This window comes from Ciona robusta, chromosome 8 (genome assembly GCF_009617815.1).
Source record: "Ciona robusta chromosome 8, ASM961781v2".
NCBI classification, from domain to species: domain Eukaryota; kingdom Metazoa; phylum Chordata; class Ascidiacea; order Phlebobranchia; family Cionidae; genus Ciona; species Ciona robusta.
In genome coordinates this window covers 8,150,260-8,172,533 of record NC_143242.1, presented here as the reverse complement: position 1 = coordinate 8,172,533, position 22,274 = coordinate 8,150,260, and the positions used below count along the sequence as shown (strand labels likewise).

General features: G+C 38.1%; 4 protein-coding genes across 5 annotated transcripts; 2 read left to right on the top strand and 2 right to left on the bottom strand.

The window, feature by feature from the left end:
* Nucleotides 1-223: 223 nt before the first annotated feature.
* LOC149733069 (uncharacterized) lies at nucleotides 224-4,241 on the top strand. The gene is made up of 11 exons (XM_089882706.1): nucleotides 224-566; nucleotides 839-1,216; nucleotides 1,295-1,438; nucleotides 1,591-1,745; nucleotides 1,899-2,033; nucleotides 2,189-2,331; nucleotides 2,522-2,632; nucleotides 2,888-3,016; nucleotides 3,326-3,464; nucleotides 3,675-3,793; nucleotides 4,033-4,241. The coding sequence occupies exons 1-11, from the start codon at nucleotides 364-366 to the stop codon at nucleotides 4,180-4,182; spliced, it is 1,806 nt and encodes a 601-aa protein (XP_089738832.1). The 5' UTR covers nucleotides 224-363; the 3' UTR covers nucleotides 4,183-4,241.
* A 543-nt stretch (nucleotides 4,242-4,784) lies between these two features.
* Nucleotides 4,785-8,561, bottom strand: LOC149733068 (uncharacterized). Of its 2 annotated transcripts, XM_089882714.1 has the most exons (13): nucleotides 8,541-8,561; nucleotides 8,348-8,470; nucleotides 7,961-8,066; nucleotides 7,637-7,833; nucleotides 7,286-7,363; nucleotides 6,961-7,072; nucleotides 6,628-6,752; nucleotides 6,058-6,137; nucleotides 5,867-5,961; nucleotides 5,530-5,583; nucleotides 5,377-5,448; nucleotides 5,074-5,334; nucleotides 4,785-5,014 (listed from the first exon to the last, which is right to left on the bottom strand). In XM_089882714.1, the coding sequence occupies exons 2-13, from the start codon at nucleotides 8,450-8,452 to the stop codon at nucleotides 4,980-4,982; spliced, it is 1,320 nt and encodes a 439-aa protein (XP_089738840.1). In that variant the 5' UTR covers nucleotides 8,453-8,470; nucleotides 8,541-8,561; the 3' UTR covers nucleotides 4,785-4,979. The 2 variants fall into 2 exon arrangements, with proteins under 2 accessions (XP_089738840.1, XP_089738839.1); XM_089882713.1 differs by having other exon boundaries at nucleotides 5,074-5,448.
* Nucleotides 8,562-8,752: 191 nt separating this feature from the next.
* On the top strand, nucleotides 8,753-10,054 carry LOC149733067 (uncharacterized). Its single transcript, XM_089882721.1, has one exon. The coding sequence runs from the start codon at nucleotides 8,887-8,889 to the stop codon at nucleotides 9,754-9,756; it is 870 nt and encodes a 289-aa protein (XP_089738847.1). The 5' UTR covers nucleotides 8,753-8,886; the 3' UTR covers nucleotides 9,757-10,054.
* Nucleotides 10,055-11,078: 1,024 nt separating this feature from the next.
* LOC149733066 (cytoplasmic polyadenylation element-binding protein 3-like) lies at nucleotides 11,079-21,294 on the bottom strand. The gene is made up of 11 exons (XM_089882705.1): nucleotides 20,332-21,294; nucleotides 20,018-20,147; nucleotides 19,559-19,742; nucleotides 16,918-17,029; nucleotides 13,711-13,869; nucleotides 13,389-13,478; nucleotides 13,031-13,149; nucleotides 12,625-12,739; nucleotides 12,172-12,353; nucleotides 11,792-11,902; nucleotides 11,079-11,584 (listed from the first exon to the last, which is right to left on the bottom strand). Exons 1-11 carry the CDS (start codon nucleotides 21,215-21,217, stop codon nucleotides 11,471-11,473), a joined length of 2,202 nt encoding a protein of 733 aa, XP_089738831.1. The 5' UTR covers nucleotides 21,218-21,294; the 3' UTR covers nucleotides 11,079-11,470.
* Between the last annotated feature and the right edge of the window lie 980 nt (nucleotides 21,295-22,274).

The window sequence follows — 22,274 nt, the reverse complement described above, 5'->3', positions numbered from 1 at the left end:
AAATTTAAAATATATTATAAGATTTCTACAAAAGAAGAACAGTTGTAATATTTATGTGGCAACAATAACAAACATATTTAATTGCTTGACACCAGAGGTATAAAAATTAACTATTTTAGTTTTTACTAAAAAACTTTAAAATATATATTTTAAAAAATGTGTTATATTATAAAAAGGGAAATCATTATTCATGAAATTAATCATTTTAAACTTTAAAAAGGTTTATTCAAACAAACGTATTCAAATTTCCGAAGCCACGCCACAAAACCCCTGACTTCGGAAATGTAAATAATCGAAAACTACGAAAGTTTAAACTTTGTAAACAAGAACCGTTGTTGGTTGTTAGGACATTGTACAGTGAAAATGTCGAAACAAAATGAAGCGGATCTAATTAAAAACCTAAATCCGAATGAAAAACGACGTTTAATGCGACAATTGGAGTCCAACCAAGCAAGCCCGAAGAAAAAATCGGAAAACCCTCGGCCGGTTTCATCCAAAAACCACAACGCTGTGCCCAAACCCTTCAACGCAAACGTGGGGAAAGTGGGACAAGTCAACCCAGTCAGGTAAAAGTTAAAATGGCTTTTGCTTGTGAAGAACCCATTGCTAAATCCTAACTAGCACTATAATTTCTAACTTGTTTTTTTGTCGGTGTATTTTTCAATATAGCATTCAACAAGGTTGTACCCTACCACCAAATTAATTCAACTTTTAGCTGCTCGTTAAGTCTTTACCCACTATTTCCCACAAACTGTAATATTCTTTCCATTATAACGACCGACATTGCCACTCAAGAATAAATATATTTAAATCACTCTTCCATTTATTCATCCTCCAGACCTAAATGGGGTGCCCCGGTTCCCAAAGCGAGCCCCAACTTTGTATCGGGTCGTGACACCAAGGTTGGCGACAATGTTGTCATCCCAAAACTCAACGAAGCTCACGTCAAGTTATTCACTTCACATGAAGCCGCGAATAAATTAAAATCGACCGATGTCTCTCGTAAACCACTTGCTGCAAAAACAAAACAACCTCAAAAAATTGAAACTAAATCTCCATCGCCGTCTAGTGGAGTGTCGAAACCAGTGGCTCGGAAACTGACAATCCAAAACAAGCCACGACCTCCAGAAGTGAAGAAGGTTGCCACGCCAGTGTCAACTAAAGCCACGGAACCAGTAGTGGCGCCTGTCACTCAAACAAAACAACCCCAACAAGAGTAAGTGTATTAAACTAAATTTATTTTTTTCTTAAAGTTTTATGAAGTTAATAAGATAATATTCAAACTTTACCATAGAAATACCAAAGCTGCCACCAACCCACCTGCTAATAAACCCCCGGCCAGCAAACCCCCCACAACCCCATGGCAACGACCCCCATTAAGTAAAGACAAAACAGCGAGCCCTCCAACAGCGGTTGTTGCCCCGTTGAATAAACCGAGGTAAGGATCATGGACCCCACAATGTAACAATGTTTTATGGAAACTTTATAATAAATCTTTTACCAACCCTTCTAAAACTAAAAAAAAAAAAAAAACTGTCAGAAAACTTTTTATGGAGTAATTTTAATTCCTGGTAATCCTCCCCCCCCCAGTAAATTGGACGCACGTCAGCGATCGGTTTCCACCCCACCCACACCCCCACAACAAGGGGTCTCCTACAAAAGTTCGGAAGATAACGTTGTTTTACCGAATCTATCATCAGATGTTGAAACAAAATCTCACCGATCGATGTCTGAATCACAAAAAGGTAGAAAATATTTCGTAATAAATTTTTCATCAGATGTTTGATATTATATTGTACTGGGTGACGGTCAGTTCTTTTATCGAATAAGTTTTGTTTTATCCATAAGCAAAACGACTGTTTGTTTTTGTATTCCACCACCAACTGGTTATTCCACAGAGCCCCTGGTACAAGGTGAATCGCCTAAACTAGGACACAACTTTGAGGCTTATGAGCTGAAGGAATGGGTGAACTGGTGCGACGCGTGCGGGAGCGTCATCTTGTCTTTGTTTAGGAAGTGTGTGTCTTGCTCAAGTAAGTAACTTATGTTTAAACACAATCCCCCATGCTGTGTGGCTTTCCCAGTGAACCAGCAATCACGTTGTGGTCTTTATTAATAAACCATCATTGTTGAGCACTCACTGGGAAACTGGATATTTTGTCTCATCTCCAACACGGTTAACCCACAGAATGCAAGATGGTCTGCCACGAAAAATGCGCGACCACCGTTTCCCTCACGTGCGAGGCCGACCAACATGTCCGTAGTTTGACCTTGAATGACCCCAACGCACTTAATCGATACAAAACCATTGTTCAAGAGACAAAGGATGAGGTTTGTGATGTCACATTTCTACTGTTTGTTTTAATTAATTTGAGCGTCATTAAAATATTCTAGGAGATAAATTAAAGTTTTATCTTTGTGTGGTGATGTCTTACGGCGAATTGCGACAGAAAACCTTGGTTTAAATCCGAAGTTGCCCTTCACACCCAAAATTCCTATTAAAACTTAATTTTAATCGCAGACGACACTGAAAGAGTTCAACACCATTCACCGAGTTCTATCGACCGAGGAAATCCAGGAAAGAATCGAAAACTTCAACCAAACAGTGAAGGGGAGTCAACAAATGACATTGGTATGCTTTATGTATGCTATATATGGTATGTTAACTATAACGGTTATGAATTCCCCGATTCTCGTAACCAAATAAAGGTGAAGATGTCAATTCTATTCGGACAAGAGGTCTGTGTGGGAGCGTCATCACAACTTTCTTGGACTTGATTTTTGTTTGTTAGCGTTTTGTATAGAACTTATTTGGTTACAAGAATCATCCAAGTTCATAAGCACTGGATCAGGGCATTTGTAACTAACATACCAACGCCACCCACAGCAAGATAACGGAGAAACATTCCGTGGTTTCATCCGTGTTTCAATGAACCTCATGCGCCCCGTCAGTGTGCACGATTCAACCAAGACCTCTCGAAAACCGACCAGGAAAGCTTCGTTTTATATCGATAAGGTGAATAATGGTGATTGTGTACCACGTATGTTACTTTGTTGGTGATTGTTTTTAATTTAGCCAACCCATCAGTGACCACTGGGTTGGAGCAATTGCTGTTAAGTATCTTGCCCAAGGTACGCCCACAATGGTAGCGGAAACGAGCTTTGAACCCAAAACCTCTGGGTTGTGATTGCAGCCATCAGAACATGTTTACGTGTTCCAGGTTTTCTAGAAAACTTGGTTGTGGTTTGACTTCCCGTTGTTTTCCACTGCATGTAATTCCCCGTAAAGTTCCATATCGTCCCAATAACATCCATACTCACCCAGGGTGCTTTGAAAGCATTACATCTAACATCGGACACCACATCGGAGTTGGTCGTACAAGCACTGCTTAACAAGTACAGCATCAGCGATAACCCGATGAAGTTCGCTTTGTTCGAGAAACAAGTTCGTGAGGAGGGGCATGGTGGGTTAACTTGGTGTATATTGTAGTATGATGGTTCTTGGGTCAGCAATTCATTTTGTTGCCGTTTCCCATCTATTAGTTGCTTCAATAAAACCTAATTTATAAAAGCATTTTTTCTTAAGTAGTTTTTAGCCATAGCGTGTTTTAACGACTGTCGTTTTGCTGCTAATATCCTTCTCCTCGTTGTTTTAATCAACCTGACTTCCTTAGTGATCCTACGCAAGATGTTGCCGCGTGAACGCCCGTTGTTCCTCAGGTTATTATGGGGGAATGGTAACAGTGATAAAAGGGGTTTCATATTGCAGGAGAATGAATCAAGGGATATACACGTAAGTTGTGATGTATAAACCATGGGTGTATTTAAGTGGTATGAGTATACAAGCTGGGTTGGTGAGGCAGAACCTCTTACTTTGTTCGGTAACTAATGCTAATAATAAGTTGTATTGTAACCCAAGAATATAGGCTTACATTGTTGGTGTCCTTGGGCAAGACACTTTGCTCTAACCCCATGGTCACTTACAACTGCCCCACAACCCCATAAACAACTAACACCCTCCACCCCTTGCAGTGGGAATCCTTCTCAGTAGCCGAGCTACTTATGTTTATCAAGATATTGGACAAAGAGGAAAACGATTACATCGCCGAGATCAAACGCAAATATAAGAACAAGGAAACCGACATTCGTAACGCCATCAGCCATCAAAGTAAAAGATCATGAATGTTATTTGTGGTGCAATCATGTATTATTGTTGTCGTATATTAAACAAGCTTAATTTATTTAAACAACTGATGAAAAGGCCAGTTTAAAACACAGACTACTACGATGCAGTCATCCCCTGCTAACCAATCAAATCGCTCTGTTACGCTTCGGTGACAAGTCCAAGCAATATATGCCAATCAAGTCGCATTAACCACTAACGAAATATTTTAGTTAGTATACGAAATATACTAAACCTAATACACCGACCTATTAGTTGAAATACAAGGGATATTTTGACTTACCTAATAATAATTCACGTATGCTCGCCATTGTAAGAAGTAAAGATCCAGTTGTTAAATATCGGAAAAAAAGGTTTAAAACATGAATGGGCCTTTTTAATCAAAATTCACGTCATCTAACAGTGGTAGTTTAAACTAGTAATGCCCACGCAAACCATAGCAACACTGAGGTTTGAACCTGGTGCCCTGATACAACGATGGGCGACTTAACGGTAATTTAAACGTGGTTTATGTTTTCTCACCGTCCTAGTTTAAACAACTTAATGTTGAACATATGTTGACAGCAATGGTAGCTGCCCCGAGCTTTGAACCCATGACCCATCAGATTAACCTGGTGTTTTATTACAAAATTTTTACAAAACGCTTCCCCAAGCCTCTGGAACATAGAAACAATTAAAACCTCTCTTTGATTATGACATCATAAAGTTACGATTATGACATCATAAAGATATGATTTGCATAAATCACGAGTTGGAATTCGGAGACAAAGATGATTATGACATCATAAATTCATAATCAGGTTTCATTGTCGACAGTTGATGAAACGGGATCTAGAACACAGTGTTGACCATTATAAAACTGCAGTGTTGCCCAAATAATTTCTACTTACCTGTGAGTTGTTGATGTTTTTGATTGATGATGTCATCATTCGATGATGTCACAAGTTGTTCATTATTTGATGATGTCACAATATTCCCATTGTTTATGTCATTGTTCTTGTGTATGACATCATTAGTCTCACTATTACTGATGATGTCATCTATTCCTTCGTCAATGACATCATCAGCTTCGTCGATGACATCATCAGGTTCGTCAATGACATCATCAGCTTCGTCGATGACATCATCAGCCTCGTCGATGACATCATCAGGTTCGTCAATGACATCATCAGCTTCGTCGATGACATCATCAGCCTCGTCGATGACATCATCAAGTAATAGTTCCTCGTCAAGTTTTGATTCATCCTCGAACTCTCCATCGCCATCTGTTAGATATTTTATTTAAAGATGAAACAAACCATGTTTGTGGTTGTCATATAACCTCACCACGCGATGTCACTACTCACCCCCATCCTCGATCACGTACGGCTCCTCTTTGCTGCCACCCGGTGCTACTTTACCTGCAACACCAACCATAAAAATCTTGTACAACACCAACCATAAAAATCTTATATAACATTAACTACCAAATTTTTATTAGGAAACAATTTTTGTGGTGAGTTATGTTTAACCAAACGACGCAGCTGAATAATAGCTACGATGGACAAAGGACATATTCGAGTGCATCTGTCAGAAACATTAGTTGAGTGAGCTCCATGCAGACAAATGAAACCGGTAAGGGATCAGAATAATGTGCCAATCCTATGTCCGCCAACGCCCCCCTATAAACATCATAACACCCACCTTGTACCCCCCTTGCATAAGTTGTATCATCACTGCTAATATATTCCGCACCATCATCGGTGATATACACGGGCTCCCCATTCGAATCTACGTCGCTGTGGAAACAAGTTGAAATAAACATCATAACCACATCATATGACATCATAATCATATATTATAACATCATAACCACATATTATGACATCACACACCTTTCCTCGGAGGCAGATTCTTCGTTTTCTTTCAAGAGGAAACTTTGTAGAGGATTCGGCCAAAGTTCCTCCTTGATTATCTGTGGTTATAATGAATGTTGACAACCCCTCAAACCCTCACCAGCCCCACTAACCTTTCAACCCCCACCAGCCCCACGAACCCCTCAACCCCCACCAGCCCCACTAACCCCTCAAACCCCCACCAGCCCCACTAACCCCTCAACCCCCACCAGCCCCACTAACCCCTCAACCCCCACCAGCCCCACGCTACGACCCCACTAACCCCTCAAACCCCACCAGCCCCACGCTACGACCCCACTAACCCCCACCAGCCCCACTAACCCCTCAACCCCCACCAGCCCCACTAACCCCTCAACCCCCACCAGCCCCACTAACCCCTCAACCCCCACCAGCCCCACTAACCCCTCAAACCCCACCAGCCCCACTAACCCCTCAACCCCCACCAGCCCCACTAACCCCTCAACCCCCACCAGCCCCACTAACCCCTCAACCCCCACGCTACGACCCCACTAACCCTACACACCCCGAACCCCACTAACTCGAACCCACCTCAGCGATATCATCCGTAGACGCATCCTCCTGCGAACAAAACCAACTGAAGAAACTCGAACTTTTCTTCGTTAAATTCATCCCTTGTTTCCACTTGATGTCACTACACTCACACGACGGGGCGTCTGTGATGTCATAGTAAAGTTATATCGGTACAATGGCTGTGGTTGGCATGTTAGCCTCTACACCAGATGCTACGGGTTCAAAGCTTGAAGCTGCCACTATTTTTGGCAGCTGCTCTAAACCAGAGGTCACTAATACTTTAACCCCCCAAATAAAAATAGGGTAAATAAATAACCAAGTAAACATATAATAAGTAGTTCCACAACCCACCATGCCAGGGTAAATGATATTCCTTTGTGATCGTTGAGTTATCAAACCAAGGATTGCCGGCAAAGTGGAAGATCATGTGGTAACCGGAACGAGAGTCTTCAAAGTCACAAATCTATGATTAAACATGAAATTAATAGTTGTTGATGTTGGGTGTTATGTTGAAAGTACTTCTTCTGGTAAAACTTATTTCAAATGTTTTTCTATGTTAAGTTAGCGATGTCGTGCCAATGCTGCATCGCTGGGTGGCCGATAAATTGTGATGCTATGAAAGTAATATATTGCTAGGAAAGTTATTGTTTGATAATAACATTCACATGATACATACCTGTATATTAGTTAGATACTTTAAACATTGAATGTCTTCTTTGGTGAGAACTCGTTTTAGTTGGGGGTGACGTGAAAACTATAGAAGTGGTTAAGAAACAAATGTGTACCCGAGTGGCATTATGTTCTATATGGGTGAGGTCCTTGTCGGGGAGATGGGATTAAAGCCAGAGTTGTCCCATTACCCAAATGTGGGACAGCCCGGTGGTTATGGGTTCAAGGCTCGACGCTGCTACCATTATGGGTGGTGTCCTTGAGTAAGACACTTAACTACAAACCCTGATAAAGCCTCACTGACAAAAGTATTTACTTTGCCAACTTTATTATAATAATATTCACAATAAAAGGATACAACAGTCGCCCAAAAGTGTGGGACCCTCTCGATGTATCTGCTTCTCCTTGTGTAAACAGGTTGTCGAAGTTTGATATATTTCTGTTCCACTTGTAATATTTCATCGTTAGCTTTCTGGTTGAGCGAATCGATATCTGTTTGGCAACCTTCTATGTAGCCGAGGTTGCTTTGCGCCAACTCATCTAATTCCCCTGAAGCTGTAACAATGCGTTGGGGTTGGGTGTAACAATAAGTTGGGGTTTAACATCTACCAACTAAGTTTTAATCTAAAAAACGGAAGATGGTAACCACATATGCGACCACCGTTATGACATCACAACTTACATTCTTCCTCGTCATCGATTAAATCGAAATCCGCCTCGTCATTATCCTCGTTATCCGAGTCATCATCGTCGAGGGTAACCACTTCTTCCTCTGACCATTCTTCACCCTTTTTGATGTCGTAATAAATTAACAAACGTTAATTATTTTATTATAAATATTATTTGCTGGAACTTTCTCCCAACCCAAACATCCAACTATCCCCATCTTTCATGAATCATCAACCCAGCAATAAAAGGACAAATATTTGTTGAATTAAGTTTCACCTTCACAATATGAAGAATTCTCCCTCCCGTTTATGCGAGTGGTTTGGTAACAAAACACACTACAGTTAAATTATTGGTAGGTCAAATAAAACTAATGCCAAATATACAAAAAATAATCCGAAACCTCTTTTCTTATTTTCCTCGGCACGACATCCTCGTTGTCACCCGAAGGCCTCACGCGCGACACTTTCGTTTCAACTTTTTCCTCCAAATCCGGACTTTCAGACATTTTTATCAAGAAAATCAACTAAAAATACGATGGAAAAGTTATTTTATAAAGCGCAACATTAGTTAAAAACCGAATAATGTAAACAAACCAGTTTCAAGAAATTTCAAATTTTTCGCGAACTTTATCCAAAAGAACTAAAAATAAAGTTTTTTCGACAAATACAAAAGGTATTTCGGCAAAAAAATTATTAATATTTTAATATAAAATTTAATTATAAACTTCTTAAAGATTATTAAAATAAATTAATTTGTTGAAATAAAAATAATAATCGCATTACAAATACACATCTAATGCTGTTACATGACATTAATATTCACGATTCAATATTTAATATCCGATTATAACATCGCATTCCTTGTATGTCATATCAACACTCGGTGTATATAAGTTGCCGCGCATTAGCAACATTTCAATATATCTAACTTTGCAGAAAAATGGACATTTCTGAAAGATTGTTCTTTATCCACGATGCAGGAGCCGCAAAACACGAAGCAAGCGACCCTTTTGATGGAATCCTGCATTTAAGTTCAACTTCTTTAAGCTACGAATCGAAATGTTGGTTGTGTATCAATGTAGTGTCAATTTGTGGGAGTTTGGGTCAAGTTTGCGGCGTAAAACCACGGAAAATTAATCTACAAACTTTGTGTTTCGTTGTTGAAACTATGGACCAATATACATTAGCGCTTGGATGTAAATTAAATGGGAACCATGTCACAAAGTTGGAAGAAACATTTCAACGAATCCTTAGTTTGATTAAATTTCGTTTCGAATCAGTCGACAAAATGTTTAGGGTTTGGGGTGAACGAGGAAGCCAGGATAATATTTTGAATATTTACTCAACCTTGGAAAATATACCAAGATTTTGTACCGGACGTGAATTATACTTGAAATGTTTATTTTTATCACAAACTGTAAAAGACAATTATGGTTGCGTTGTGTTACACGATAATTATTTGGTGTTTTCGCAACTTTCCGATCATTTAACAACAAACGTAATCGCTTCGACAAGGTTTAATAATCACCATTGTGATGCAAACAATGGAAACACAAAGACCATTGTCGTACATTTGTCGCATAACAATGCAACGAAACTAAAACAATTTAACTCGAACATCAACAAGAACCCCCAAACCAAAGTTTCCACAACCATGTTATCATGGTTGCAACTGGATCAAACGACCTTCATCGTTTTGCACGACAACGATCTAAACATTCACAAAGTTCTCAACCAACTTGAATTGTTAAATAAAAACTTTGGGTTTGTGAGAGATGATGACGATTTGGAATCGAACCAAGAACCATAGGCAACAAAACACACAGAACCCGGTTAAACAAATCTAACTTATTGGTTGTAAGGTTTACTGATTGATGCAAAGCAGAAAATTCCAGGGTTGGCCTGACCACCCTGCCACCCCAGGTTTGGCGTCTAAGCCTCATTCGATTATAATATTTCTGTCTTTCTTTTTTGTACTTCTATGCTCCTAATATTTTATTATTTTTCACACCAAGCACTTATTCTTGTGCAATAATATGAAATATATCTTATACTTTTCTTCAGGTACTTGTGCAGTAATTTCAAATAAACCAAATATTCCGATATTACGTGATGTATTTTGCAACAAACCCAATGTTAAAGATACAATCAAGTTATTTTGGCCAAAGATTCAAAAGTTGTTAAAGCAGCATTACATAAGCGCTTACATTTGGGTTATATAATAAACATGCATGGCTGAATACATGGTGGAGTACATACATGAAACATAACATCCCTCTAAACCAAAACCCAGCACTCAAAAACTAATTTATCTGATTAATGTAACACAAAGATAGGAGGCATATACAAAGGGATAGTTTCATAAATAACAGAACATTATTGCACGACACTCAAACAACATGCAAATATTAATCAAAAATTTAAACAATTTTTTTTTAGTTTTTTTTTTGTTAGTGGGTATATGCATAGTGAATATACCATGATTTTTAAATTTTGTCTGAATTTTTGAATGAAAATAAAATGTCATGGTGATATTAAGAAAGTAAAAAAAATAAACGTTACAACAATTTATGAAAGTTGTGGAACAGATTAGTTACACAAGCCCGCATTGCACAGCCCACGCTTGGGCGTAAAAAAAGTGTTTTCTTTTAAAAATGTAGATTTAACCGACTTTATGAGATAGAAAGTGTAAAAAATTATGCATAACATGGTTTGTACTAGTGGTGTGCAAAGGGGGGACCATTGCAGTTATGGCTTCACTTGGTGGGGCCAGCGAGCCAATATTTCAAAAAGTTTTAGAGAAAATTATAAAGAAGTGGGTACTATTAAATAAAATAAAAAAGTTACTTAAATAATGAAATATCAAAAGTATGAGCAAAGGTTTATCTAGATACAAATAAGTGGATATACGAAAACATTCCGTTACAAAAAGATAGAAAAACCAACCATTAACAAACTGTATAAAAATAATTAAATAATAAATGCATGAAAAATAATAAAATTTTCCCTTTTTCCAAATTTTTTTTTTCTGTTAACACAGTGAGCTGCAGATTGCACAGCCGCAAAAAATGTTTGTCGCCAAAAATAAAACTCCTTCTCTTAAATAAGTACAAAATGGAACTAACAATATCACACAGTTAGCAACCTCCTATTTACATCGAGCGAAAAAAAGGCATTTTTCAAAATTGTCACAACATATGAAAGATTCCCGTGTGTTAATTTTATAAAATAAAAAAGTTTACAAAATATGAAACTTCTTGATTTCTGGAAGATTCTGTTTCGGTAAAAATTTGAAGAATTAAATTTGTGATGGATTTGTAAAATGAGCACGACGATAGAATGAAAAATTGGCAAGAATTGTTAAGAATTGCCGGATAATAAAGTCTTGATGATTTTTACAATAATGCACGAAATTTCAGCAGCTTTTTGCACCCCACTAAAACTAAAACGCTAAAAAAAATAAAGTTATGGCAATTACCCCAAGAACGCTAAGAGGCCCGCACAAAGATCATATAATACAACATTCACCAACGAAGAATAGATCGCTGACTTCTATCCGCTCCCTCTTTGACGAGAGGTTTGTGGAAATCTCGTCCCGGTCGTGCATGGATGGTCGCCCAGCATAACTCGCAGTAATACTGGAAATAACGAGCGATAAATAAAATATATTTCAATAAAATGTTTTCTATAATCAATAGGTGCGAGTTCCAAGAAAGATAAAAGAAAAAGCCTAAAATATATTGGTATTACAGCACTAAGCGCTGCTTCGTTGATTTCTGTTTTTTTTCCGCTATTTTTTTAAATGTTAATACTTGAATAAAACACCTACAAGTACAATCACCAACCTGAAGACAAGTAACATTAGCGCAGAAGAAAGGAGCGAACTTTCCCCCACATCTTGCGCCTTGGCATTCATCACAATGTTGGTCGTCCAATACATACGGTTTCACTTCAACCTGGGGGTAACGTAGAGGGGGTTAGGGGTGTCATAGGGGGTTAGGGGTAACGTAGGGGGGTTGTGGTAACTTTTGAAACATGGGAGATATCATTTATTAACACAACAGTTTTTAATGTAAACCAGATTGTCCAGGGTGTTTAACAATGTCTCTCCCTGATTTCATTAACAATTTAAAAATTACATGTATATTTTGTTAGCAAACAACCATGTTATGACATCACACCCAGTATTATGACATCACACCCACCAATATGACATCACACTCACCCTTTTATCAATATCTCCATGTTGCAATTGTACGAAGCGAGCACTGATGGCAGCGATGTAACTTTGTTGGTTGGAGAAAGCGACACGACCGGCACCTTTCGGGTATTTCAACTCGGGGTCCACGTCGATGCCGGCGTAGCAGACACCCCCGTACAATCGATCCATTATCATCGCTAGCTCAACTGTGGGGGGGGGGGGTTATATATTTGTATTGACTATTTTTAGATTACATTTATTCTGTTGTATATTGGTAAGAGTATGGAAGACTTTGGATGAAGGTCAGATTTCACGCTTGTAATACACCTGGCAGCAATTTAGCTCGCCTGCTCGCAGCCAAGAACTAATAGGACAAACAAACAGTTGACAGAAGATCTTTTTCAGACCTAACAAGCTGTTACATATTGATAACAAACACTTAGGTGTGAAATAACAATGTTGTTAAATATGACAAACCTGCTCTTAGTGGGCGTGGCACCCCCCCAACGAAGATCGTTTTACGAGGATCCAGGGGTTGCGAACCATCCAATACAAAGTCACTGTCCGATAAATTCCAAGGTCGGATTTGAACCTGGGGGGTAGGGGTTGGGTTAGATAAAGTCATGGGAAAGTGCAAGGTTTTCGATAAATTAACAAGAAATGAAAGAAAGTCAGGGAATTACTCTGTTTGTATTGGTCACCTAAGTATCAGGACAACATGATGTCACAAGCACGCCTGACAAACCAAGCATGTTTGTCATATTTAGACATGAAAGCAGTTTGAATGTTGGGGTGATGGGCTATTTCTGCCCTAAACTCCCAGCCCTAAGGACCTCAACCCATATAGAATAGAAATAATTTATGAAGACGAAACTCAACCTACAGGTTTCTCTCTAATAGTAGGACTTGACACTCGTAGATAAAGTTTGTCTCCGTCCTTCATGCAACAGCTTATAAGGTTTTGTACCGACATCTCGTCTTGAAACAACAGGAACGCGTAACCTGTGGTGGAATGGGAGGTTGATTCATATTCAATACAATGGGTGTGGGGGCACACTGTGGGTGCATGGGGGTTGATTTACTTATCATGTGATGACGTAAATATGCATTAATGGTGGATTCCATTCAAATAAAAGACTGAAGACGCCTTTTGTTACAAAGTTTTTTTTATAGCAAACTATTCATTGGATTTATTTTATAAATCATAATTACAACCGATATATTAAATATTACGAACCAACCTTTAGGGGGGAAATAAGATTTGCTCTCGGCTTTATGCGGCCAATCCACCACTAGAGGGCCAAACTGACGGAAACTCGCTTGGATTTCCTCTGTTGGAAAATATCGGGTATTGTAACTTATGTATGTGTTGATGTAAGCGGTGTTTGACTTGTTGATTTCATCTGCTTTAACGACACACATCTTCGTTATTACGAATCCGTTACAATTTAAATAATTGAAAAAATCGCGATCGGAAACACCCAGCAGACAAACTCATGAAGCTGATGTTTTATTGGGAATAACGACAAATTTATTTAAAATTTTCAAAACATCCATTCTTACCTTCATCGATATCTGGGGGAAGCCCCCCAACGAATACCTTCCTTGAGAATCGATCGCGACAATATTCGCCAAACAACGGGGACATTTGGTTCCCGATACCATGATTCAGCGGATTATATGCATTGTCATCAAACATGAAGTCGTTCTCCCATTGTTTACCTGCGGAGGGAGGTGGAAAGTGGGTGATATTGTGGTCTATGAGGAGTTTTAAGATTAATCTTTGAAATAAGATAGCGAAGATCAAACTAATCAAAACAACAACGAGAAGGAAACTAGCTATAAACAACAGTTGTTAAAATACGCTACGGGTAAAGGGTATTAATGTCATAATTTATCTTACACAATGAAGCCAATGCCATTGGGTTGTTTTACAAAGTAAGTGCTAGTAATGCTTTATACGTGAATGCTTCATTCACATATTTTGTTAACCAGGTTCTGTGGTGTCATTGACAGGCGACCTGTATGCTAAAACACCAGTATGTAAATAAATACCAGAGTTGTTTCCAAAAGTAGAGTAAGTGACAGCAACAGGTGATGTAAGAGTAAAAAAGTACAAACAATTATTTCCCAGAAAAAAATTATATTAAATTTAAAAAGTAAAAAAAAAGTTAAAATTTAAAAAAATTTAAATAAAATTTCATTTTTAATTAAACGTCGGCAACACTGTGTGGCATCACTGCAACCCGGATACCCCCCAGCCCACCACAACGCGCAGATGTTTGTCGTAACATCCGGTGTCATTCTAGAGAAGTCACGTGGTACGAGTTCGAAGAAAACATTCGAACGCAGCGTCTGTGACGTCACATACGCATCGCAAGAGTAGAGCGACATCGAAACTGTTACGTCACAATCGTTCACACCCTACATTCCATAATTAACGCGAGTTTCGTATTATGACGTAGTTAAACATATTTTAGAATCGCGTCTTTTATCTTTAGTATTGTTACGTGGTCGGTTTAGCAGCCGCGCTTTTATTTGACGTTTTAACTTGAGCGTGTTTTAACGACTGTTGTTTTGCTGCTAATTCAATTCTCTGCGTTGTGTTAATTTGATCTTCGCTATCGGATTCGAAGAAATAAATAACATTTATATGACGTTATAGCTTTAATATTTCGTCAAAATATCTTAAATATTAAAACAATGGCTGAAAGTCAAGCGTGTTGAACGGAAGTAACGTCACAATATCGTGTTGTGACGTCGTGTTCGAGTATCGCGAGTTATCCATTGTTCGGGTTCGAGAACTTGTTGCGCCAGCATTATGACGTCATAGTAGACAGAACTCGATTTCGATTAATCGTTATCGACCGAATGACGTCATTACGCTCGAAACTTTGTTACGTAATAATAGGGATTGGTGACGTCATTAATTATGGGATCCAACGTTGCGATATTAGATTGTTTAATTCAACTTCGATTATGACGTAATAATAAAGTCGATGTCGGCCCATCGCGACTTACATTATGACGTCACAGAGGATTATTGCAACGTCGACACTTATGCGCGAAAGTTCGTCACGTGGTCATACGTCACAGTGAGGAATAACACGCACTGTGACGTCACAAACCTAATCGTTACAAACGGAGTTAAATAAACTAGTGGAATTTAAAACAACAAACCATATTATGTTTAATTGTTAACTAACAATATCTATTGTTGTTGTATTGTTACACCATCTATTTAAACAATTAAGGACAATAAAGATGGTTCTAGAATATAAATGATCAATATAAAGTTTGTGGCAGGAGGTACTTAAGTAGCTACATGTGTTTAAATATCTGCTATGTACACAACGTATTGTGGGTGTAATTTGGTCCATCATCAGTGTAAAAGAGGTTACTATCCACCAAGTTACTGCCCGAAACATCTGCTGATCATGAGTTTAGTATCCAGACAGTAACTTGGTCCATCATCAGTGTAAAAGAGGTTACTATCCACCAAGTTACTGTCCGAAACATCTGCTGATCATGAGTTTAGTATCCAGACAGTAACTTGGTCCATCATCAGTGTAAAAGAGGTTACTATCCACCAAGTTACTGTCCGAAACATCTGCTGATCATGAGTTTAGTATCCAGACAGTAACTTGGTCCATCATCAGTGTAAAAGAGGTTACTATCCACCAAGTTACTGCCTGAAACATCCGCTGATCATGAGTTTAGTATCCAGACAGTAACTTGGTCCATCATCAGTGTAAAAGAGGTTACTATCCACCAAGTTACTGCCCGAAACATCTGTTGATCATGAGTTTAGTATCCAGACAGTAACTTGGTCCATCATCAGTGTAAAAGAGGTTACTATCCACCAAGTTACTGTCCGAAACATCTGCTGATCATGAGTTTAGTATCCAGACAGTAACTTGGTCCATCATCAGTGTAAAAGAGGTTACTATCCACCAAGTTACTGTTCGAAACATCTGCTGATCATGAGTTTAGTATCCAGACAGTAACTTGGTCCATCATCAGTGTAAAAGAGGTTACTATCCACCAAGTTACTGTCCGAAACATCTGCTGATCATGAGTTTAGTATCCAGACAGTAACTTGGTCCATCATCAGTGTAAAAGAGGTTACTATCCACCAAGTTACTGCCCGAAACATCTGCTGATCATGAGTTTAGTATCCAGACAGTAACTTGGTCCATCATCAGTGTAAAAGAGGTTACTATCCACCAAGTTACTGTCCAAAACATCTGTTAATACAGCCAGTAATACAGAGGTGATAACAGGAGCGAAGATAACCGACACGGCACCAGCCACGACATCGGTTAATATTCAACCAACACCCGCAGTGCCGAACACACGTGTCATACAACAATCACCAACAATGACAATTATGATGTCACAATAGAACAAAGATACAATCACTTATAGCATACCACACACAAATATGGGGTGAAGGTTAAAGTCTAAAGTTTTTATTCGAATATTAGTATCACACGCACTATTTCATGAAAGAATTTAAAAATGTTCAACTAGGAATAAAAACACCAACCAAGGTCTCAGATCTGCATGATTTTATAAATAAAGCAGAATACTTTGCACCAATGTAACTTCCATTGGAATCGCTTACTTTTATCACAGTAACACATGAAACAAATAAATAAAATAAAACCTAAAACTTCACTCTTTTGTTTTATTTATATGGATTACCATGCGCAACCGCGTGCACTATGTACAACCACGACCTGCATGTGCAACCCCCAATATCCTCACCTTGTCCACGAGGAAAGTTATGATGTCCGATGTAATTCTGGCTGTCATTGGATCTTATGATGTCATAGAGCTGTGATTCCAGGCTTGAAAGATTTATTCCGTCGTTTTGATCCTTGGGGGAAATATTGAATGACAATATAAGTATAATGTGGGGGATTTATGATAGGGGTTGCTTCATATGTTTAAGAACTCAAGATTTAAAGCTAAAATAGTTTTTACCCTGCTGTTAGGTGTCTATACAAACAAGAAGAGCCAAAGTATATTGCATTCACCACATTAATCAATGAAGTTCCCTATGTTTGGCAACTATGAGTGTAACTGTATTTTAACAATGTCACCCCAGATTTTGCCCTGTTGTTAGGTGTCTATACAAACAAGCAGAGCCAAAGTATATTGCATTCATCACATTAATTAATGAGGTTCCCTATGTTTGACAACTATGAGTGTAACTGTATTTTAACAATGTCACCCCAGATTTTACCCTGCTGTTAGGTGTCTATACAAACAAGCAGAGCCAAAGTATATTGCATTCACCATATGAATCAATGAGATTCCCTATGTTTGACAACTATGAGTGTAACTGTATTTTAACAATGTCACCCCAGATTTTGTGGTGAATTCAAGACACAACTGGTATTGAATAAGTTATTATCATTGCTGTCACATTTTGTTTAATTTGGTAAAAACAGCAATTAACATTAATAACAACAACATAGTAATATTTAACACATTATACCATGCTAATGATATAATATTACACACAATATGACAATATAAGTTTGTTATGAACAGCACTCAAACCACGGACAGCTGTTATGTTTCCTCCAAGCCACGTAAGGCACACATGAGGATATAACATCAAACTGACAGCCACGCCTGGACGGTTTACATAATTAAATAATTAACTCAAAACTTTTTAAGCAACCAGTTACAAACTTTGAAAACACTAAAGTCTTTAAAAACTCAAGATAACTTGATAAATAAATTAACACAATGGCAGCTACAAGCTAAAATAAAACACAAATTTTAAGCAATGAATAACAAAACAAAGTTCATGTATTTTGCTTCAATATCTAATATAATATATATATGAAATTTATTTTAAAATAATTAATATAAAACTGTTTCTGTGCAACAAATAAACAATTTTAATTTAAGATACAAAGATCGAATGTAAAGTTTTAGAACAGTTACCAAAAGATAATTCGGCCAAAACAGTCGCTTTATGAGGCAATTATAATACCTAACAAACAAAACAAATTAAATTTAAATGAAAATTTAAATTCAAATTCCTAATTTGAATAATATGACATCACACACCATATTATTTATAACAATACAAGCACTGTGATGTCATAGACTAAAAAAACATTGATTCTTTGTTTAATTAATTGGATTGTATTGATTGTTAAGGTAACATGGGGTAAAAAGGCAATTTCCCCGGGGTGGCAAACATAAGGTTGAAATATTTTATTCAAGTTAAAACTTTGAATGTAAATAAAAACCATCCTCCCCTCAATTAGAAGTTAATTTTAACAGAAAGTAAAAACTAAAACATTCACCGACATCACTAAAGATGGGTTTAGTTTTTAAATCAAAATGTTTAAAATAATTCGTATGGTTTGTTATGTTTGTTTTTGGTTAATGTTATAACCCAAATATTTACAGCAACAAATCTTATAAACATGGTTGCTGCCAGGGCTACTGTACTTGTTTACAAAAACATATTTCCGCATCTGTTGTTTAAAACAACTATCTTTGCATCTAAAATTAAACTATTTTATTAAAAGTTTTGAACAGACCGCACAACTGTCGTGTTAAAGTTAAACTTTGACCTTTAGTCACATACATTGTGACATCATAAGGAATTGTTTTTTAACAATAAGACACAAAGGTTACCGAACCACCACGCCCAAATATGGTAATTAACAAGAAGTGCCAAAGTCCCACAGTTTTATAGAAACCCTAAATAACGTTTAAGCGCTGTATAAATGATTAACCCTCAGTGACCCCATTTAATCGACACCGAGTAAAACAACAGATGTTTCGAGATTAAACGCAACGTTAATTATCGCCCGCACAACATTTGTAGTCTACAATGTAAAAGGAACTAAATTTACACTTAAGATAAAATCATCTACAATATTTTTAACATCAGATCACATTAAATGTAGATACACAACCTTAATAAACCTCATTGATTAATGTAATATACTTTTCCTTAGCCCTAACATTAAACCTATAACATTAATTTAACATGAGATTAAAACTTTAAATCAGATACATAAACATAGGGAAGCTCACTAAATAACTTTATATACACATATAACAGTAACACTACATCAGGGACTACAAACCCCTAATAAGGGACCGGAGTAACACATATGCCGACATAAAGAAGGAAATTAATTCATTAACATTTTGCAACATAGGTTGGCTGCGCTTGTATAGACACCTTGCAGCAGGTAAATCTGTTATCTTATTTAGACTAAAACCATCATAAAATCATAACACTGAACTTGCATGCAAAGACATAAACACAAAGAACCTCATTGATTATTGTGTTTAATGCAACCATGTTCAAACCCAAATATTGATCCTACACCCATAAACATCAACAAATACCCAGCACCAAACTTACATGTAAAGACATCAAGTTATTCTGCGAGTCGGAGACTTTAAAGAAAGGATTGTCGTCCATTGTCCCGAGGAACCCATTCATCTGCGATACATGCTTAGCGGGGGTGGATATACTTCGTGCCAAACGAGGGGGTGGCCCAACTTGCCCCGACATCGAGTGTTTGCGCATTCCTCCGTTCAATACCCTGGATAATCAACGTGTTATCAACATTTGTGGATATTTAGGTCAAAAACAACCAAAATCAACAGATGACAATTTTCTTCGTTGTTTTAATTAATTTAATGTTTGCTATCGTATTCAAAAAGATAAATAAAAAGAATTTTATTTTCCTCAAGTAGTTTTTATCCGTAGCGTGTTTTAACGATTAGCGTTTTGCTGCTAATTGCCTTCTCTTCGTTGTTTTAATAAATTGAATCTTAGCAATTATAATTGAACATATAAATAAGACCAAGCACTCACCCATTGTTGTGTTGCAATGAGTTGAACAACGATGACCTGTGTGTCTGTGGCCAACCCCCGTGTACCTGCCCGTTGCTCCATGATGAGTACGGAGGTTTGCCACTAAGTTTGCCACTCATACCAAGGTAAGCTGTGAAGAGGAGTTATGATTATTGATGCATTGAATGTGGTGGGATATTGAGGTAAAGTTAAACACAAGGGAGGCAGGGATAGTTAGACACACAATCCTGTGAAACAAATCTAACTTATTGGTTGTTGGGTTTTGGCCCGCCCTGCCGCCATAGGTTTGTTGCCTATGTTTGTGATATATTTACCGGGTTGATGAGAAGTGGACCTGTTGATTTGGTTCATTTGCTCGGGTTGTCCCATGAATGTAGAATGAGATCTTCGAAGTACAAGTTGTTGTTGAATGGCTTGGATCTGGGCGGCGGTGTTCTGTTGTAGCTTGCTTTGTAAAGAAGGGTGGTTGTATAGACCTGGTGGGGGGTTAGTGGGGGGCGGGTTGGTGGGTTGTGGGGGCCACGAGGGGGTTGGGTGTTGGCTGAACGATTGTAGCAGCACATCATCCAGGTTGGGTGAAGCAGCGGACCTTGGGGGTGCGGGGGTCGCCCATATTGATGCGAGACTCTGTGGCACCCCGGGTGTCTCGATGTTTTCCAGATTGCGCAAGCCGATGTCGGACATGAAGCCACATGAGGGAGCAAGACCGAGGGAATTCAAACCTGCCATGTCGCTCTGTGCGAATGATGAGTCAGCGGTTTCTTTCTCGTCGTTGAGTGTCGTCGGGATGTTGGACGCCGTGAAAGTTAACGGTTGTTTCATCAAGTAATCTTGGCTCTCGTGGTCGAACCCTTGCAGGAGGTCTTGGGAAATATTCGAATCCGACTTTGAATCAGCGACCACGCCACTGTCAGCAGGGCTGGGGGGCGATTGCGACAACGTCGGTTTTTCGGGGGTTGTGTTTTGGTTGAATGTTGGAGCTAAACTATCATGGGTTGGGATCGGGCTCGACGATGAAATCTTCGTTTGTTCTGATGTTGTGAACCTCATTTGTTGATGCAACAATAGCTTTTGTTGTCGCAGCAATTGTTGGTCGGATATTTCCCCACCCCCATGACAGGGGTATATATCATATGGGGGTAAGGTGGATGGGGTGGTTTTGCTGTTGATGCTAAAATCTGCTGCACTCATGGTCCTCATGTAGTGTAGCACGACTCAAGGATAATTTAGTTCAACTAACAGCGCATGTAAACTAAAAATAAAACAAAATTTAGAAAATAAAACACAAAAAAAATCTATACAAAATATATTTTCACCTTGCCCATCCTATTACGTTTAATTTAGCAAAAAAACTAAACACATAACATCTGACTCAACTAAGCTCGTGGGAAATGATGTCAAACCAAAAGAATTTATCTAAATTCGTGTGAAATTAGGGCGTAATCTGCAGCTTGCTATCGCGTTGATACCGAATGTTCTGACTGCCACCTTCGTCATGCAATTCCTTTTTTCTTTCCCGGGGTTAAAGGTCAGATTACGTAGTACTGCAACATATGCAGTAACATACAAGCCTAACCAAACTAAACTAAACGCTTACACCATCATTTCATAAACTTCTTGGCGTAAACCATGACAAATATTTAACTTTTCCTAATTGTGTAACTTAAACACATGACTATTTTTATGCCACATCATCATGACTTTGTGTTTTTCGTTAAAACTGTTGCCATACGGTATTGCGGGTTTAGCTGCCACGATTTTATTTGACACTTTCAATTTCAGTTTTTCTCGTAGAGTGTTTTAACAACCGCCGTTTTGTTGTTAATTCCCTTCCCCATAAGGTTTTATCTAACCTAATCTTCGCCATCGTATTCGAAGAGATAAATACAATTATGTAAGTTATGTACAGACGTACACTACGTTCGGAGCCTGTCTTTGGTTTTATGACACCCGTGTTTAAATTTAATCTCCTGGCAACGTTATAATCTTCATAACCACGACACACAACACAACATCTGATGGTTAATTAACATTATATTAACCGACTGTCAAACAACCCCCTATGGGCTAAAAATAAACTGCATCAGGGCAACGACTGATTTCTAGGTAATTAAAAAGTATTAACAGATCAATGTTTGATACGAATTTATTACACTTGCTGTATTAATTATTTTGAAACCTAAACATTTTCTAACCAATTCCAATTTTTGTGGAAATAAATATATTTTTATTCATTTTTAAGTTAATGTAAAGATAA

What these genes read in the sequence shown, in the direction of transcription:
- LOC149733069 (XM_089882706.1), top strand. Translation starts at nt 364, where the DNA reads ATGTCGAAACAAAATGAAGCGGATCTAATTAAAAACCTAAATCCGAAT. An exon ending in ACAAAACAACCCCAACAAGA is followed by an intron (nt 1,217 to 1,294) that starts GTAAGTGTATTA and finishes ACTTTACCATAG; the next exon opens with AAATACCAAAGCTGCCACCA. An exon ending in GCCCCGTTGAATAAACCGAG is followed by an intron (nt 1,439 to 1,590) that starts GTAAGGATCATG and finishes TCCCCCCCCCAG; the next exon opens with TAAATTGGACGCACGTCAGC.
- LOC149733066 (XM_089882705.1), bottom strand. Translation starts at nt 21,217, where the DNA reads ATGAGGACCATGAGTGCAGCAGATTTTAGCATCAACAGCAAAACCACC. An exon ending in GTCCACTTCTCATCAACCCG is followed by an intron (nt 20,148 to 20,331) that starts GTAAATATATCA and finishes TCCTCTTCACAG; the next exon opens with CTTACCTTGGTATGAGTGGC. An exon ending in ATCTTATTTCCCCCCTAAAG is followed by an intron (nt 13,150 to 13,388) that starts GTTGGTTCGTAA and finishes ATTCCACCACAG; the next exon opens with GTTACGCGTTCCTGTTGTTT.
- LOC149733068 (XM_089882713.1), bottom strand. Translation starts at nt 8,452, where the DNA reads ATGTCTGAAAGTCCGGATTTGGAGGAAAAAGTTGAAACGAAAGTGTCG. An exon ending in CGAGGAAAATAAGAAAAGAG is followed by an intron (nt 8,067 to 8,347) that starts GTTTCGGATTAT and finishes GACATCAAAAAG; the next exon opens with GGTGAAGAATGGTCAGAGGA. An exon ending in TTATGCAAGGGGGGTACAAG is followed by an intron (nt 5,584 to 5,866) that starts GTGGGTGTTATG and finishes TTGGTGTTGCAG; the next exon opens with GTAAAGTAGCACCGGGTGGC.
- LOC149733067 (XM_089882721.1), top strand. Translation starts at nt 8,887, where the DNA reads ATGGACATTTCTGAAAGATTGTTCTTTATCCACGATGCAGGAGCCGCA.